The 19,387-nt window shown below is 41.8% G+C and overlaps 1 protein-coding gene across 4 annotated transcripts in view; it reads left to right on the top strand.

Moving 5' to 3' along the window:
* The window catches only part of hth (Meis homeobox homothorax), a 160,742-nt gene that overhangs the window by 43,012 nt on the left and 98,343 nt on the right, over window positions 1-19,387 (top strand). For all 4 annotated transcript variants that reach the window (XM_089258150.1, XM_030386799.2, XM_089258157.1 and 1 more), the window contains 2 exons: window positions 6,898-7,175; window positions 10,027-10,168. In XM_089258150.1, the coding sequence (XP_089114276.1) occupies window positions 6,898-7,175; window positions 10,027-10,168 (420 nt within the window). The remainder of the gene's footprint in view (window positions 1-6,897; window positions 7,176-10,026; window positions 10,169-19,387) is intronic.

Raw genomic sequence — 19,387 nt, forward strand, 5'->3', positions numbered from 1 at the left:
ATCAAAATAAAAATGCAAATGCAAATAAAAATAATAAAATTCACATAAAAGTGCAACGAAAGCAAATGGCATTCGCGTTCGACATTCGCCTCCGTTTGCCACAGTTGCAGTTCGCCATTTGTGTTTGGCTCTGCGGCTGCATTTTCGATTTGGCCTTAAATTGTTTTCAGCTTCTTTTTTTTTAGTGTCTTTTCGATTTTGTTGGTTTTATAGTGCACAATTCTCACATTTCTCATGAGTCTTGCCTATTGGCAGTTTAACAGTTCATAGGCAGGTCGTATAAATATTATTCGAGCTCTATAAATTGAAGGGAAGCCATTGAACAAGATATGGCAAATATTTTACAAAATAAATATATTATAAATAAATATAAAAATTTCTTGAAAATATTATAATATAATTTAAAGTACCTATAAAACATATAAAGAGTATATTAAAAAATATTAATATTTAAAATACAGTTGTAATAAATTCTATTATTATTTAAAGTGCAATGAAATCAATTTAATTAACATTTATTTTGCTAAGAATTCTCTAGACATTTCTTGAATCTTATAATCCTATAGTTAGGTAGATAATATATTTATTTCACAAGTTATATAATAATATTATATGTAGGTTAACCTAAAGTTAGATTTACAATTTAATTAATTTATATATATTTTCGACGTTTCTTATGCTTGTACCAAAATATACGAGGCAATAGATGACAAAGTTTTAATTGAATTTCCAAGTTAATGCTAAAAAAATGTAAGAGCAAAGATAAGCTAACTAGATAAGTTAGACTAGAACAAATTTCTACAGTTATATGACCGAAAGTTGGCTGGGAATTACTTGACGTTTGCCAATTCTTATTCTCGTTACTTTCAACTCGAGTGATTCATAGAATCTGACGGAGAGAAAGACAAACTGTGACTTGGGAGACCAAGAAAGACGCAGCCTCCAATGAGTCATGAGGCGGATCTAAATTGAATCTTGAGCAGCTGAGTGGAATTTGAGCAAGGCTTACCCCAGCATAGAAACTTGTTCCTCAGGACTCGGGCGCAAATTTAGTATAAACAAATTATACAATTTATGTATACGTGTGTATGTACATTGGTTGTTATATATGCATATTTTTACCATATTCATAAGAGTAACAACGGCGACTGCATAAAAATTATGCGCTGCAGGCCACGCTGAGCCTCCGACACAGAACGGAACGACTCTGACAGTCTCCCGGTATTGGATACCCCATTCCCATGGACTGCTCTGGGCTCCTCCACTCTCGATAGCTTCTCCTGTGGCAGTGTTTGGGGTTTTATTATTTTTTTGTTTCTTGTTTTTTCGTGTGCTAAAGAGCTTCATGTTTAATGATCAAATTGCGTGCCTCGTTTGGTGCCTGTTGGTGCGTTGTTGTTGTAGCTGCTGCTGCTGCTGCTGCTGCTGCTGCTGTTGCTGTTAGTAGTTGTTGCCAAGAGGCCATTGGAAGTGTTTTCATTAGTTTCATTTCTTTTTACATTTGCGCCCAAATCGTCTTTAATTTTCGTTCGCTTACAAATATTTCGCACAATGTAATTTCCCCCAACATTAGCGCTAAGCGAGCGTTAATTTTCGGCAAGTTAAGTGAATTCCATTACATCTCTTTGACTTACGCGCTGGCCAAAAGAAAGATATGTACTATAAACTAACTGACACAAGCTGCCGTTGGGCTGGCTTGGTGGGGGCCAAAGCAACGAAAAGACGTGGAAAATCATTTAGACAAGTTGCACGCCGCTCATTAAATTAAATGAGCCATCAGCACGCAATTTATTTTAGTATTTTTTCTTTACTTTTTTGTTTTTTGTTTTTGTTTTTTGAGTAACTTTTGCCATGCCAGACGTAGACGCAGACGCAGACGCGGACGTAAACGCAGCTACTTCACAGTTTTGCCATAGCTTCACTCCATACATGGCTCCCCCGCTGCCCTCTGCTCTTCAACTGTTTCTTTAGTTCTTTCAAGCCAATTTAATTAAATAGACACCGCGTGCTGCTTAAAAAATTTGATAGAAAATGTGAGATAATATTAAAAGTTGTTTTTAAATTTATAAACATACATGCATACATACATACATGCATTTATATATAAATATATATTTAGAAATTAATACAGTGTATAGACGGACAGATACTAAAATGCCTTGAAAACGTGTCTGAAAGCGGCAAAATGTTTAATGATATTCCAAATATTCAAAATCATATGAGATTCGTTCGTCTGCTTGTATTTGGTTCATTTCATATGTATTTATGCATAAATTAGTTAAAAGCAAAATGACTAATCTAATTTGTAGATTTGTGTTTTGTTTTTGATTTTTATACTATTTTTTTTTAAGTTTAACAATTTTGATGAGTTTGAATATTTTCATTATTACTTTTTATTAATATATACAAGCCAAAGATATTATATTGCTTATATTTATACATCTTTTTAATCCCAGGCGTACTTAGGATATTCGAAATGCTAATTCCTAGAATTTCAATTAACTTTGATTTTTGGTCTGGTTGAGCTTATGACAGGTTCGAAAATTGCGCTAGCTATTATATTAAAAAATGTAAAAGTATTTTTGGCACTGCTTTTAATTTAATAAATGCTCGCACTGACGTCATTTGTTGTTCTTGTTGTTGTCTTATTTATTTTTTTGTGTTTTGGACAAATGTTAAAGCAAGAAAAATGTTTGCTTGCTGTCGCGTTGTTATTTGCGTAGTCGTTGCTTTCATTTTAGCTGCCGATCGTGTGATCTATAGTATAACTACTATATATGAGCTCGAGACATTCTTTTCCTAGCATTAATTAGAACTTTTAAAATAAATTAGCAATTGGCACGAGATAAATTAAATTCTCCCTTCAGATTTTAGAGTGGGTTTTACATGTTATTATTTATTTTATTTTAAATATTAATATTAATTTTATTTATTTTATTTGTATTATATAATTTTTTGTATCAATTTTTTATTTATTTGTAATCATTTTTATGATTATTTATTTTTTTTATACAAATATATATATATATATTTTGTTTATTATTTGCATTATTTTTTGTTTTATTTATTTTGTATTATTATTATTAGTGGTAATAAAAACGAGCGTGCTCGATTTGACTGCGGCTGCAACTGTAAATTAAAACAACGCCGAAACACGCAACAAAAATTAATTGTCTAACACCAAATAAACTATACAAAACATCGACGACGACTCAGAAGCAACAAAAAATAGAGAGAAAGAAATAATAATAAAACTGGGCGTGTGCCCGGCTTAATGAAATGCTCTTGGCTTTGCCGGTGGGGGTTGGGGATGAGGTGTAGGGGTGACTGGGACTATGGCTTACTCCAAACAGTTTGGGCGACTCTCTGACACACCTACAACACCAACCAATTCCAATTCCAATTCCAATCCCAATCCCAATCCAAATTCGAATTCTAGAGGCAATGGCACTAGCATATCTCAGGGTCATGTGGTTCTGCGGTTCGTCTGCTAATTAAGCGAGCAAAATAAAAAGCAACAACAACAGCGAAAGAGGGGAAAACAAAAAATTAAATTAAAAAAGAAAACGAAACAAATTCAAATACAACATGATAAACAATTAATTTTGATTAGCCGGCCAACGCCGCACAATTAAGAATGTGAAAGAATGAAAAGCAAAAGTGTTGTCCGAATAAGAAATCAATAACACTGTCCAGCACATTTAAGCACAGAGCTCCAATCGAGCGCATTTATGTATATGGAGCACACACACACACACACCCCCACAACCAAACACACATACACACTCACACGTGCTGGTGCTTTAAGGGCTTGCTAAAATGGCGGCCATTGTCACCACACACACACACACACACACACACACACACATACAGGGGCACACACAGACAGTCGCACCTATAATTCTTGCAGTCTGGCGCTGGTCAGTTTTAGGCGCCGTTAGATAAACTCCCCAACAGCAACAAAAACATTGAAATTGCCGCCTAAACTGAACACCTAACGAACGTACCACTATTTGAATCTATCTAGCCCACTCGCACTCGCACACTCTGTGGGCCAACTGCATCTGTGTGGCGCTGCATTTGGCTACAGTTTTCGGTTTCAAGTTCAGGCCAAAAATGTTTGCGCAAATGTTTTGGTCAGTTTTTGCCAGCCGCCCACTTTTTTGGCTGCCCGTTAGGTTGACACATGCGTGCGTGTGTGTGAGTGTGTGTGTGCGTGTGTTTGTGTATGCTCAACTATAACAACGAGCACAGTAACTGCCTAATGCAAGCTTAAAGTGCTGCACAAACTCTTGTAGGCCTTAAAGCCAACAATTGAGTCGAGTGAGTTGTTGCTGTCGTTGTAGTATTAGTTGTTGTTGTTGTTGGCTCGATGACTTAATGTCTCGCAATCACGACAAAAGCACACACACACACTTATACATATATAGATAACACATATACACACACACACACACACACAGAACAAGGACAACAACAGAGACTCAGCAACGTGGTTGAAACTCGTCCCGTCGTCCTCCCGTTGTCCCATTGGCCATGTGACTGCTGCGCCTGTCACTGACAGCTAGCGCCCCGCACCGCCCCCGCTCGCTCGCATTGTATGTGTGGCCCGCAAATACATAAATTTTTGAAGGATTTCGGCGCTGAACTTGTCAAAATCAGACGACAACACCAACAGAGCCAACAGAGCCAACATTGCCATATACACACGGAGCTCCCGTTCGCGTCCCCTGATTGCTGGCTGTGGGCTATTGATTCACCCATCGGTAAAGAGAGGAGTGTAGTGTACATACAGACGGACAATGCGAGAGCAGAGCTTGCGACGCGCTCAACAAGGTCATTGGCTCGGGTTCGTTTGGGGCCCGCAGATGATCATCAATCAAATGGGGGAAAGCCTTAAGTCTTCGGTGCCGGGTCTTAAGTGTGTTTGCCTGTTCGATTTTTTGGCGCGTTCGGTTACAAAAGTAACAAAAGTCCGCTCATTTGGGCACTGCCATTGGGAATGGGATTCGGGAGTGGGATTCGGAATGGCAGATGGGGAACGCGCGGGGAATACGCGCCGCTCAATTCCCACATTACTTATGTACAAGTACAAATTGTGGTAATTTTCAGAGATCTCTTTGTTGGCGATTTTGTTTGTGCTTTGCTTTGTTTTCTTAGCTGTGGCTATAACTGTGACTCTGCCAGTGTCTGTGGCTCTGCTCCGCTCTGGCGTTTGGTGGTGCTCCACAATTTCCTCATTTCTAAAAGCAACGTTGCCTGCGAGCTGCTTTGTATATTCGCTCATTCGCTGCTGGCTCTGCCACCAACACTAAAATTAGCATAACAACTTTATAGTTTAACTGCTCGACTGCCTGGGTCTGGCTCTTGCTCTGGCTCTGGGCCCGTTCGCTGGCCTGCAACTGATCCGGTCTGGCTGTATCTATAAGTTTGTATCTTGCATGCATTGCATATACTATATGCACAGGGACGCCAACACTAAGAATGAGTGACAAAGAGACAAAAAACAGAAAACACACAGAGAAACGGAACAAAACTCGATTTGTGCTTGCTGCAGCTCAAGAGCTGCACAGTAACTAATCTGTTGTGTGTATCTAAAGGATTGCAGAAAGCCAAAATGACAAAAGGTCTCGCTACGTTTTGCAGGTGGCTGTAGCAGCTGCTGAGCATACCAAAGTAGAAGCCATGGATGGGAGGGAGGGGTGCTAGGCAAACACAGTCAGCCATTGATAGACCCATTTCAAAGCAAGCAAGCACACACACACACACAGACACAGACAGAGTCTGTCAGGTGCAAATCCTGGCTGAAAGCTGAATGCCAAGTCAAGAGCCACTTGCCTCAAAGCGAACCCAATACCAATCCCAAGCCGCCAAGCGTCACTCAGTCAATTGCTAATTTAGTGTCAAAGATTTTTCCAAGACGATAACAACACACACACACACACACTCTCACACACATCAATTGCGAGGGAAAACTGCGGCAGCAAAAAGTGCCATCATTTCTTGTCGCTGCACAAAAATCTTGTCAACTGGCTGCGCCACGGCTTCAGCTCCTCGCAGCTCCAAAATTATGCAGTGTGAAGCGATGACGACGACGACGACGCCACTTGAGTATAAAAATGATAAAAATCTTACACAAAAACAACAACAACAACAAGCAGCAATCACAATCACAAAAGGCCGTAATCACAGAAGGCGGAGAGCAGAGCCGCGCTGAACTTTAAAAGCATACATACATACACATGTACATACTTACATATATACATACATATACACATATAAATATATTCTCTTGTAGTTGTTGCCGTTTGTTGCATATACGTGAAACCAGTTTGCAATTGCGAGCGAGACGCAGCTAGTGCGCGCTCACTCACACACACACACACACTGTGAGTGAAACAGATTAACTGATAACATTAAAAATTACTTTTTTTTTTGCTCTCTGTTAACTGTTTTGCTGCTGCTGATTTTTGGCGCTTAATTAATATGCAAAAAACGTCGAAAGAAAAGAAGCGACAACAGCAACAATCAGCTAAATATACTTATATCTCTATATACACACATAGAGATATCTATATATATCCATATATATAGATATGCATATAGTGCCGTAGCCAAAGTAATCACAAGGTCAAACACAATGCGAACTGTTTTGTTATTTTTTTGGGAGCTTCAATTTTTGTTGACGTGCTTGGAAATAATATAGAAATGAATGTAGGTAGACAAATGTACCGATATATAAATGATGCATAGAAATAGCTATCTCTGGGCAGGTAGAAATCTATAGACTGGCGCTGAGCAAGATTTCTGATTGAGTTAGTTACACAAATATTGCCAATAATATAAAAGTATAATATATTCATTCTTTCTCTCTCTCTCTCTCTCTCTCTCTCATAGTATGACGATGGCCTGCATGGCTACGGCATGGACTCTGGCGCCGCCGCCGCGGCGATGTACGATCCACATGTCGGCCATCGGCCGCCGGGACTGCAAGGCCTCCCCTCGCACCACTCACCGCACATGACGCACGCCGCGGCAGCGGCCACAGTTGGGATGCACGGCTACCATTCGGGGGCCGGAGCGCATGGTACACCTAGTCATGTATCACCGGTTGCTAATCACCTAATGGGCGCAATACCCGAGGTACACAAACGTGATAAGGATGCGATTTATGAGTAAGTAATACCCCAAAATAATTTCTTCTTACCGAAACCCTTTCGATTGCTCAAATCAATTGACGCTGAGCGCTGTGAATGAACCAGTTCAGCGATAAGCGCAGATCGTAAAGTGTTTGCTCATTCATAAATTGGATTAGACTCGCTCGAAGAGTGCAAAGTGATTAGCGATTTGGAGTTGAAAACATGATCACGTGAAATACTTGATAGGCTTCGATCTATATATAGATCTAGACTATCAAATCAGACCACTACCATATCAGTTTTGAGATTTAGTACGTCAAAGAGCAGCTCATACAGACAGATCTTCATAATGCTCAAGCATTTATAGAGGCACCTATGCTGATCTATTAGTTCATCAGGCATGATCACATGAAATACGCAATATATAGATCTAATAATGACTAGAATCATGATAATATGATCAGCTTGAGGTTGAGTACTTGAAAGAGCAGCTCATATAGGGGGATCTTCAGTTAGATCAATCATTTGTACTTCTCATTATCGCTTAGATCTTCATTCGACCTAGATCATCTTGATTAAATGACAAATGTAGCTTTCGGCCAATTAATTTATTTAATTTAGTCAAGTTCCGCCTGGCCTCCTGCCAAGATCCTCATCAAATTTTGGGCCTTTGATCAGTGATCACCTCACATATTGAATACCAATTGGCAGGGATCGAACCCTGGGCCGGGCCGCCACCTGTTGCCGCCTGTTCGCACCTCTGGCGCAGACTTCATACATACATATATAAATGCGAGGCGAGGGAGTAACATAATTTAACACACACGCGACTCAATGCCCACGATCCTGCTGCAGAGCAAACAAAATTTGAAAACGAGCAACAGAGAACAAAAAATACAAAATGTTTTTCTCTTGGCTGGGCGTGACCTTCTGTGTTTTGCGCAAAATACAAAATTATGGGTTTCCTTTTGGCAAGAGAATTTCTTTTTTAATTTGTGGGCTCCGAGTGCGGTTGTGGCTGCAGATCGGGGGGTGTGGCTCGTGTTTAGTGACGGACACGGCACAACGAACGTGCTTAGGCATTAGGGAGTCCATTCCAAATGAGCAGCAGGTTGTTATTGTTACTGTTGTTGTTGTTGTTGTTGTTGTTGTGCCTTCTGTTCGGTGTTAAGTTGCCAAAATGCGGTTTCGGCTTTTTCTAACTTGATCAAGGAGCAGGCAGCGTAGGACACGCTCTGCTCGTGTCATTCGCATTTCTGCAGTTGCGTGCGTCCTGCCAACTGGCAATTTTCATGTGCTGCAACTGACGATGGCCGGACCCGGGGACAGCTGCTTGAACCTTGTTTGTCTTTGGCTCGTTTTTGTATTCGCATTTTAATAAGCAAATATTTGCTTCATTTTTTGTGTGTTTTTTTTTCTCCGGCAATTTTATGAATGAGTTAACTTTGAGCTGCCATCAATCAGCTGTTGGTCGCTGACTGTTTGATGAGCCTCCGTGCTCATCCTCTACTATCGCAGTCTCAAGTGGGTGAGCAAACATGGCGCATGACTTCATTAGCACACTTTTTGGCTGGGACTTTGACTGTGCCACCTGCAACGGCCACAGCCACAGCCACTGCCACAGTCATCGGCACTGTAAATAAAAACTCGAAAATGCGCTTCTTATTTGTACAATTGACACCTTGAAAGCGGCAGCCAGACACAAAAATAATAATAACAACAATAAGAAATGGACGAATGAAAAAAGCAGCCGCTACAATAAAAATGAACATGCGCAGAACTCTCTTAACACCTTCTCGAGTGGAGTGCTGCAACAACAGCAGCAACAGCAACAACTTCAGCTGCCTGTCACAAATGCCAAGTCATGGCAAATGAGTGCACACTTTTTTCGTTGTTGCTTGGCTCGATCCTGGCCAGCGGCAAAGGGCATGGAAATGGAATTGAAAGTTGGAATGGGAAATGGGAATGGAAACTCTGCCGTTGCTGCTGCTGCTGCTGCTGGTGCTCTGCGCACTCGACTGTAAAAAGCGCAAGGGCCTTGGCATTAGCAGTTGTTGCTGCAGAGTTCAGGGGTTTCGGGCCATGGTCCGCTTATTAATAGTTGTTAAGCGCACGGCTACACCCTCGCCTCGCCAGTGGCCAATGGTCAGTTGTGCCATCTAATGACCAAATGAAGAGTGCCTGGGCAGGGCCAAGGAGCAGCCCCGACGGTTGCGGAGAGGGTTCGCTCGCTCGCTCACTCGCTCGCTGCCTAATTTTGTTCAGGTGCAATTTGTGCTTGGAGCGTGAAGAGCAGTTAACAACAATAAAAAACAATAGGTGAGCGAGAGAGAGAGAGAGAGAGAGAGAGAGAGAGAGAGAGAGAGAGAGAGAGAGAGAGAGAGAGAAAGAGAGGGTAACCAGCCGAAAATAGAAAACAAAAAATGGTCAAATCATGCATAGTTGCTGAACTAATCCGTCAAAATGTAGGGCCAGGTCATAATTGGAGGGATTATATGTAGATGTGGACGTATATTCTGTTGGTTTCGGTTTTTTGTCCTTAGGCTGAAACGAAACAGCTGCTGTTCATTTGCATGGCAGGAAATAGTTAAAAGCAGCTGGCAATCCACTGGGAAATAATGTTTCTAACTCATGAATATATATGGTACATACATATACATAGATATGGCATTGCCGTCGACCTTAACTTAAATCGGCACAAATCTTAATCCAACTCTTTTCGGTTTATTAATCTGTTGAAATATAAATTATAATAATAAAGAGTAGAATAAATAGAACTATAATAAAATATTTTAGATTAGTATACTGCTAGTACAATTTATAAAAGTGAAATATTAATAATAATAAATATTAATAATAATCTATTTCTATCTCTTTCATTTTGCAGACATCCACTATTCCCGCTCTTAGCGCTCATATTCGAGAAATGCGAATTGGCCACATGTACGCCGAGAGAGCCTGGCGTGCAAGGTGGCGATGTTTGTTCGTCGGAATCGTTTAACGAGGATATTGCAATGTTCAGTAAACAGGTAAGCAAAGATACCAAGGAAGAAGAAGAAGGGAAAGAAGGAGAAGGGTCGGCAGGCAACAGGCCAAGAGGCTACTATTGCCCTCTCTGTCATGCTGTTCACTTTGGGGGTAATTGGAGCCTTGCCACATGTGCCACATGCGGCACAGCCAGCAGCAGCTCGCGGCACACGAGTCTAACGAAGCAAGCCGTTAAATGATCGGATTTCGGCGTCTCTCCCTCTCTCTTTCTTTCTCTTGCTCAAGTGGCTGCAGCTAATTGCAAGTGACTCTGGCCTGCCACATGTTGCAAATATGTGCCTCCTGCCACAATTGACAGTTCCCAAAAAAAAAGAAGAGAAATAAGGCGAGCGAACGAGCTTATAGTAATTCCTTGCCACGCTGACATTTCAATAATTTACGATGTTTTAACACACAAATTATAATGTTGCAAGCTGTAAGCACATCCTGGCGCATTCTCTCCCTCTCTTTCGCTCACTTCCTCCCTCTCCATATCTCTTTCTCTCTCGTTGTCTGTCTTGCTGCCTTCTATTTATATAAACGAGATCACATTAACGACGCTCACTCAGAGGGCGAGCAAAACTTATGGCTCCATCCAGAGAGATTTTCATGTTGCACGATGCAACATTTTTGGCGCGTCAAAAAACAACAAAAAAAGGCAAAAAAAAACATTTTAAAATAAAAATGAAATGAGAAATAAAATATAAGAGGAGGCTCACTTTTGTTGCTCTTGCTCTTGCTCTTAGCCAGTTGAGTTTGATTCGCAACAAACACCAACAAAAAAAAAAAAATGATGTTTTTATTTATGGCCCATTTGGAATTTTGACAGGCCTGCCATGGGTAATAAAACCAACAACAACAACAATAACAACAACAGGCACATTTATCAAGATACATTTTTGGTCCTTTGGCTGGGCGAGATTTTGATGAACTTTTGTCAAATTGTCAATGAAATGCCAGAATGAAGTTAACAAATTTCGCATGGCCCGTGAGATGGGGGCTCAGGTTGCTTCATATTATTAAATTTTAATTGGATTTATCTCTCAACTTCATAATTCATAATTTCTAATGGTTGTCAGACATTACTTCACACTTTTGCCCAGTGAATGAGGCGCACACAAATACCTATATATACACAACTATATATATATATGTATGTAGATGCTACAGATATAGACAGCATCAACAACTTAGTTGTCGCTTGCATTTCATTTGATTCGATTTGAATTCATTTGGGTCTTTTCTTAGTTGGCCACTAAATTGATGCTGCTGCTGCTGCTGCCGCGGCGGGGTCGTTGTTGTCTCCGTTGCCGTCTTCGGCTGACAAAAATAACTCAAAAATGTCATTCGCCCATCGAATTTTAACAAACGAGCAGCAGCAGAGCACTCACCCAGTCGACTGACTCTCGAGTGCTGCCAACATGGGCGCTAAAAATATGTGGCGATGCTTCGTTTTGTTTTTTTTTTTATCTGCTGCCCCACTGTCGATGCGTTTTATATAGATAGTTTGCATCTTCTCTGCAGGCACATCATCTATATATATATTAATGTGTGTGTATGTGTGTCACTTCATTTTGAGTAAGCAACTGCGTAAAATGCGCCAACGCCAACGCCACAGATCGACAGCGTGAACGAGAGCAACAGATCGAGATCTCAACAATCTGAAAAGTCGGCGCACTCGGCGCATCGTTTGGCATATACTTAGTTAGGCGACTTTTGGTGTTGGCGCTGCTAATGATGCAGCTAAGGAAACGCTTTATAATTTCTCTTTAAAAGCAGCTGAAGAAAAAAAAAAACAACAACAGCATTATATATATATAAATATATATATGTATGTATATAAATATATGCGGTTGTGTGTACTTTATAAATAAGCAACAAAAGCTGAAGATGTTGTTGCTCCCAAAGCAACGCATCGCACATGTCTGTCTCACTCTTTCTCCCTCTCTCGCTCTCTCTTCCTCTGTCTGCCTGCCTGCCTGTGTTTTGTTATTGTTGTTGATTTGCTTAATGCTGCACAGCCTTTGTCTCCAATTTGCCTCTGCGCCCGCTTTTGTTTTTGTAAGACAAAGACAAACCCCATGCTGATTGCCCAAATAATTTTTATGATTTCATTTTAAGTAATTTTTAATGAAAATCAGTCGTCGCCCGCCTGCCCAACTGACAGTTTTTTGGCGTTTTGGCTAATAGTTTCTACATGCGACGAGTTGATATTTTGGCGTTGACAACGCAACTCCATTGTCTGATCCTCTGACTGCTGTTGTTGCTGCTGTTGTTGCTGCTGTTGTTGTTGCTGTTATTGCAGATTGCAGCCATGCGTGTAGCAGCAACAGCAGCAGCAGCAGCAGCAGCCTGCGTCTGCTTCTAAGTTGTTGCCTCACTATGTTGGGGGCTGTCTGTTTTGGCATGATGATTAATGAAGTGCGGGCAAACTGATGATGATGCTGATGATATTTTAAATTTGAGTTGGACTGTAGCTGTTGCTGTTTTCCATATGAGCAACATGAAGTTGTTGTCTGCTGTTGCTGGTTGCCTGCCTTGCGACTGTCCTTGACATTATAGCTATGGCAAAGACTGTAGCTACATCTGTCACAACATTGACACGGCCCGAACTGAGCAACTTTCTACACTGGAACTCGAAAGAGACAGCGAGAGAGAAACAGAGAGAGAGAGAGAGAGAGAGAGAGTAGTTATAGGAAACGCCTTTGGGCTATGGTTCGTTCTGTCGTTCTGGATTAGCAGCAGCAGGTAGCTCGCAAAAGAAATACGCAGAGAAACCCGAACAGGTTAAGCGTTAATACCAATCAATGGCTTGGCCTATGGCTGAGCCAGCGTTTGTACAAAAGCAATTTAATGTGTGCCCCGTACCCGGAGACTCGCTTTTCCCAACATTCTGTATTTTGTTGTTGTTGTGTTTTTTGTTTTCGTAAATTGCATTTTCTGATTTCGAATGAAACGAAACGAAACGAAACGAGAAGAAAGACACAGATTTCTATAGTGAGCTCATAATCAGGTATGAAAGGTTACGCTTGCGCAGTTGTGTATTGTCAGAGAGCGAGCAGGCAAGCCAGGCAAGGCAGGCAGGACGGCGGGACGGCGGGACGGCAGCCAGAGCTAGCTAGTCAGCCAGCAGGCAGCTTGGAATGCTCACTTGGAACTGTGCCTGCATCTCTACGCATTTGCGTGTGTCTCGTTTGCTGAAAGGAACTTAATCTCCTTTGTGCAATATTCCTCCCTTTTGGTCGCACTCCGCAACGAAGTCGCAGTCGCAGTCGGAGTCGGAGTTGGCCAGGCTCTCGTTCCTCGTTCTCGATGTTGTTGTTTTTCTTTTAATGATAAAAAATACAGAAACCTTTGCCTTTTTATTTGGAATTCGGTATTGGTACCTTTTTAATCTGAGCAGCTGTGCGAGCAAGTGAGAGCGCACAATCGATCTCTCCCGCTCTGGCTTTGAGCTTTGCGCAGTTATATTATTAAAGCATTGTTCTTTTATTTGCTCGCACAACCCTTAGAGCCAGCGGGTTCTCGGTTTTGAATTTCTTGGCGAACAAAGGCGCAACTACACACAATCAGGCCCAACTTGTTAGCCAAAAAAAAAAAAGAGAGAGAGGAAAGGAAAAAAAAGAATACTGCGAAAAGAGCAGCGCTGTTGTCCCGTTTGAAATGCGAATTGCGCAGCCGCAACTGTTGCCAAATGGCCAGCGGCACCGCTGAGCCACCACAGGGAAACTGTTTACAGCGCACCACCCACCCGGGCAGCGTATATTTACTTTGACTTACGTCGCTTTACTGCTGCAAACGCTTCTCTCTTTGCTTTTGATTACATTCGAATTCTTTTCCATTTGCGTCTGTGGCAGCTTTTCAGCTATTTCGGGTTTTTCGCTTTTCCAATTGCTAGAATTTCGAATTTTCTCCGTTCTATTCAAATATTTGTTTATGAAACCACTTGGCGCCTTTTAAATGTTATTATTTAGTTTGCTCTGCGTGTGTGTGTGTGTGCGAGTGTGTCTGTGTGTGTGTGTTTAGATTGAGCGCGCATTTGGCCGGGGTCGTTAGACGAATCGTCTGCTTATCTGATGACTTTCAATATTTGTACAGTAGTTTGACCCTGCCTAACAGCTCTATATGCACGATATGAAATGGTGCATGCTGCATTTCGTGGATACATTATCGCTGTGTGAGTGCCGCATTACTTAGGCCCTAATACGTTCATCAAATACAGGCCATAACCCATTAGATTGGCCCTATTAGCTGGCGATGGAATGCAGACGGACAGCAGCAGCAGCAGCAGCAGCAGAAAAAGAGAACGAGTTATTTATGTACATAGAGATATACATAGACATATCTTATATATGTACAGTTTACATATATATATTCTTAGATAGATCCACGCATTGATCTATATAGGTATTTAGTTGACTATTTCGTGTGCCTGAACATTTTATTAGCCAGGTGGCCATTATCATTTAATTGTGTAAGCATCTCGAGTATTTCACTCTGATCCAAAGTCTTTCGCTGCGCCTTTATTTATGTGCCGTTACTTATGAGCCGCCATGATTTATGTCCCGTTCTCGCGAACGCGACGTCTGCTAAACGCTTTCAATTAAAAGGTGAAGGAAGAAAGCGTCGACAAATTGGGCAATGAGTGCTGACAATCGATGGCAGTGGATACCCTGTAAATGGCTAATAAGTGGGGCATGCATTCGACACTGAATTGGTAGACAATGAGAACGATTGGAAGCATCTCTCTTTTGTCTTACATTCTATTTCTATTTCATTTTGATATTTGAATACCCTGTAAATTGTAAAATAGGCATGTAATCGACTCATATTTATATAAGTTTAGAGAATTGCTATGGCCTTGATACCCTGTTGGGGTTATACAGGCATTCTCTAATGATTAGGAGCTTTTATACTCTGTAAATTTCTTCAGTTAATACACTAGGGCAACAATGAATTTTATGTTTGATAACGATTCTAGTCTAATATTTGCAATGAGTATCCGCTCGTCTATACATCTCTGAGTGTACTCATTTTGGGTAGTCTCTGTCAAACGCATCTATAGCATATTTACTTTGCATTTTCTTGCTGTTATCAGTCAACGAACGCCGGATGTTTGTCCAGGCCGCGGCCCAGACGCCTCTGGCATGATGAGAGCGATCCATGAGGCACAGGTACCATTGATATGCGCCACAAGTAGTCAACGAAAGCATCACACAAATTGTTGGTGCTGCTGCTGCTGCTGTAACATTCCAATGCAAATATTGACATTCAGAATGTTGCTAATGTTTACGCGCTTCTATGCCAGATTGTTAAAAGGTATCCGAGCCGGGAGTGGCAGCTACCTCAGTGCTTCGTTTGTCTTGGGTCGTAAAAGATGGCCATAGACACACTTATAGATACAGATACACACACACACATACACACACACACAGAGGGTATCATAAAAAGTAAATCAGTCGAGACGCGCCGCATGTGGAACTGTCCCATTATGGAACTACGCGCATGTAGCTTTTACTCTGGCACTCGCACTCGAATTGTCACCTCAATTGTCGTAGTTTTTTTTCTCTCTAGTCTTGTAGTTGTTGTTGTTGTTGTTTTTTACTACTGATATTGTGTGCCCATTATAAAGATAAAAACGATGGCACTGCCAGATCGAGCGCGTTACACATTTCTCGCTGTGGGTTCGGTTTGGCTTTGCTTGATGTTTATGTTTATGTTTGTGTTTTGTTTTGGTTTTCAGTTCGGTTTGGTTGGGTTTTCTGGCTCGCCTAATGGACGGTTAAAGGTAATCAGGCGACATTAAACAAGCACTACAACAGCATTATCATTATAATCGTCATTATCATTAACGCGATTATCAACATCAGCAGCAATGCCAGCACACGTAACGTCATCAGCTAAGCAAATATCATTTCTTTTTTCATGTTTTTTTATTCGGTATTGCATTACAACAAAATTATTGTTCAACAAAGTTTTTTTTAGTGTTTTTGTGTGGGTGAACTGCAGCTCGAACTGGAGCTGGGAATAAGTTGAGGGGGGGCGTGGAGGGTAAAAGGCATTGCGGCATTGTGCAAGCTTTTAGGTACTTAACTGTGGCTAGCTGTTGTTGTTGTTGCTTGTAACAATTGTTGTAGGTGTGAGAAATTTGATAGGCTTCCTTGAGTCTTTGGTTACCGGGTTGAGGTAACTGCAATTTTCAAGTGAATGATTTTGGAAACAGATGTTAAGGCCTCATGCCAAGGCAGACGGCCAGACAGGGCTCGCGCGGACAGAGAGAGAACTTCATCAGTCGCCTTGCAGTATGATTATTAATAATAATTAGTAATTGGTAATTATTTATAGCTAGTCGAAAAACCAGTTCTATAAAAATCTTCAATTTCTTTTAAATTACATAGCCACACACACACACGCACATATGCACGCACACACACACAGCAAGGGCATTTCAAATTGTTACCTGTTGAGAAGTTAAATTTACTTTTGGTATTTAATTTTGTGTTCTAGAGAGATAAAAAACTCGATAACATTTCGACAGCTTCTCTCGGCAAATGTTGCGCATGTTTGTTGTTATAGTTGCTGTTGTTGTTGTTGTTGTTGTTGTTGCTGCTGCTGCTGGGCTAATTCGTTTGTCTTGCGTTTGTTTATGATAGAGGCGGAGGCAGAGCCCGCATGCGGTTGTGCGGCGCAGAGGGCTAGAGTCGGAGTCCGGCGCCGTGGCACGCAGCGAAATACAAAAGTAATAATGAAAATTAGTGTAGCGACGTGCAGTAATTTAGGCGCCACAGAGACACACACACACAGAGAGAAAGAGAGTGCGAGATGGAGAGGGAGTGAAAAAAGCCATTAGCTTAGATAAACTAATAAGAGAAACGTGCACAATGAACTAGTTCCATTTGCAGTTACAGTTTCAGTTTCATTTTCAACTCATGAGCTACCTTTGCCGGCGCTGACGTTGCGTCTGCGTCTGCGACTGCGACTGGGACTGCGATTGTTGTTATCACTGCAGTTTCTCAAGTGCTTTGGGGTTTGACGGGGGCTTTGCGCTGGCGATCGCCCGTTGTCCGGCTGGTTGGCTGTTTGGCTGTTTGGCTACTGTGCGCGCTGATTCCAAAAGTCGACATGGCAGGGTGCATAAATTGCTTTATGGCCGTTTGCTGGGCGCGCTTTATGGCCATTACTCAAGTGCTCAAGACTTCACTACACACACACTACACTACCCTACACACACTCTATACACTTGCACCTCGTCCTCTCTGTAGCGCGCACAGGTTTATGGCCAACACAATGCCCGGGCTATAAACGCGGGCGGACTTGGACGAGCAGCTCCTAGCTATTGGCATAATAAAAACGTAGCAAAAAGAAAAACAAACGCTCTCCGCTCCGCACAGCACACACACACACACACACTCACACAACGGCGGTTTTATAGACTTGAGCTCTTTTGTGGATTGCGTTTCGATTTTTATTTCGGTTTTTAGTGGCTCAAATTTCTATAAATTTATCATGTGAGAAATTAAAAGCAGTTCTGATTGAATCATAATTCTAAGTATATATACATACATACAATCAATGTGTGTGTGTATGTATTTTGGGTTTTACTTTGGCGTTTTATGGCCCGATTGTGGCTGATAGCACGTGGCCAGGTTGATGAAATAAATGAATTTGATTTGAAAATGCCATAGAATTTATGGCTGGCCAACGAAACGTCAGCAGCGCCGATCTTGCAACTGTGTAGTATCTTTTAGCGAGACAATCTATGGCAACGTCACCGGAAGAACACAAAACACAGAACACAGAACCCGAAATCGAATTCGAAAACCTCGAGAACCCCACACCGAACCCTCATTGGTGGCCACGGGCTGTCAGCAGTCGCTGCTGGTTGTATAATTGCATTTATTGGGGGGCCATCATAAAAGCGCTTCAAGAGCAGTATCTAAACAGTAGTGATTTTATTTAGTCGCCGTGCTGCTTGCGAAATTTATGAGCGGCCCATGTGAAACTGATTAGAAGCCAAAGAAAGAACCTGCGACAGTCCAGGGGCGAATATGACACGCAATTTTCTATTTTCTATTTTATTTTTAAAGTGCGTGTGCATGTGTGTGCGCGTGCTTGGGGCTTTTGTGGGGGTTTCCGCATTGGACACTACTTGGAAATTGAAAATGTGCTGCTTCTGCGCCTGGCTATAAATATGAAATTGTCAGCTGCAGACGCCCACGCGGCTGTGTTGACAAAATGTTCGCCGTTCATATAGAATTTTCCTTAGGCTTTCTCATTTTCATTTTCAGTTTGATTTTGATTTCCATTTTCATTTTCATTTCATGATGTTGATGTTATTTTCACGCCCGCTGCTGACTCGACGTTCCGGCATGTCCCGGCTTATTTATAGACTTGTCTCATGCTGTGTATTCGCTTGTTGGCAATGATTTATACATTTTTAAAAACCGCATCGCAGACAACGGCATTTCGTTGGCCCATCGGGCTAGCCGCTTATCAGTGGCTCTTGGCTAGTAATTACCACTGAGAGAGAGAGAGAGAGAGCGTGCCTCTTGAAGGAGCGAGCGAGGGCAGCCATTTTGATTTGGAGATTGAAAAGTGCGTGTGTGCCTTATGCCCCGTTCCCCGATGTCTCGCTCTCCCACTCTCCATCTCCATCTCCATTTCCCTCTCGCTCTGCATAAAGAAACCGCGACCCTCGTGCTTTTCATATCAGCTAAAGCAAAAGCGCGACCTGGTCGCCAGTCAGCCATCCAAACGGAGAGTTATCATGCAAACCAGTTTGACAACTTTAACTGTATGTGTGTGCGTGTGTGTGTGTGTGTGTGTGCAACGCCAGCGACCAACCAGCATTTGAAAATGCAACATTAAAGCCAACGGGCAACAGCTTTGGCACAAAACTCTCCACACGCAACTTCAGCCTATGCTCAATGGCTGTGCCTTGTATCAGTTCCTATTGTTGTTGTTGTTGTTGTAATTGTTGGTCCGTTTGCCGCACAATGGGGCGTTTTTCTCATGCTTCATTGTGGCCCGATGCCCACATATTTGCAGATGTTCGACTTGAAACATGGAACTGCAACTCCTTACCGAACCGAACCGAACTGTTTGCTCGCTCGCAATATAATTATTAGTCATCTATGGCTCAGTGGATTCTAATTGCCGTTACGATACTCCAAGTGGCTTGTATGTATATGGAGTGAGAGATTCGCCAGCAAGTGTGAATC

The sequence above is a fragment of the Drosophila navojoa genome, chromosome 2 (assembly GCF_054131105.1).
Source record: "Drosophila navojoa isolate 15081-1374.11 chromosome 2, UAZ_NAV_1.0, whole genome shotgun sequence".
In the NCBI taxonomy this organism is placed as follows: Eukaryota; Metazoa; Arthropoda; class Insecta; order Diptera; family Drosophilidae; genus Drosophila; species Drosophila navojoa.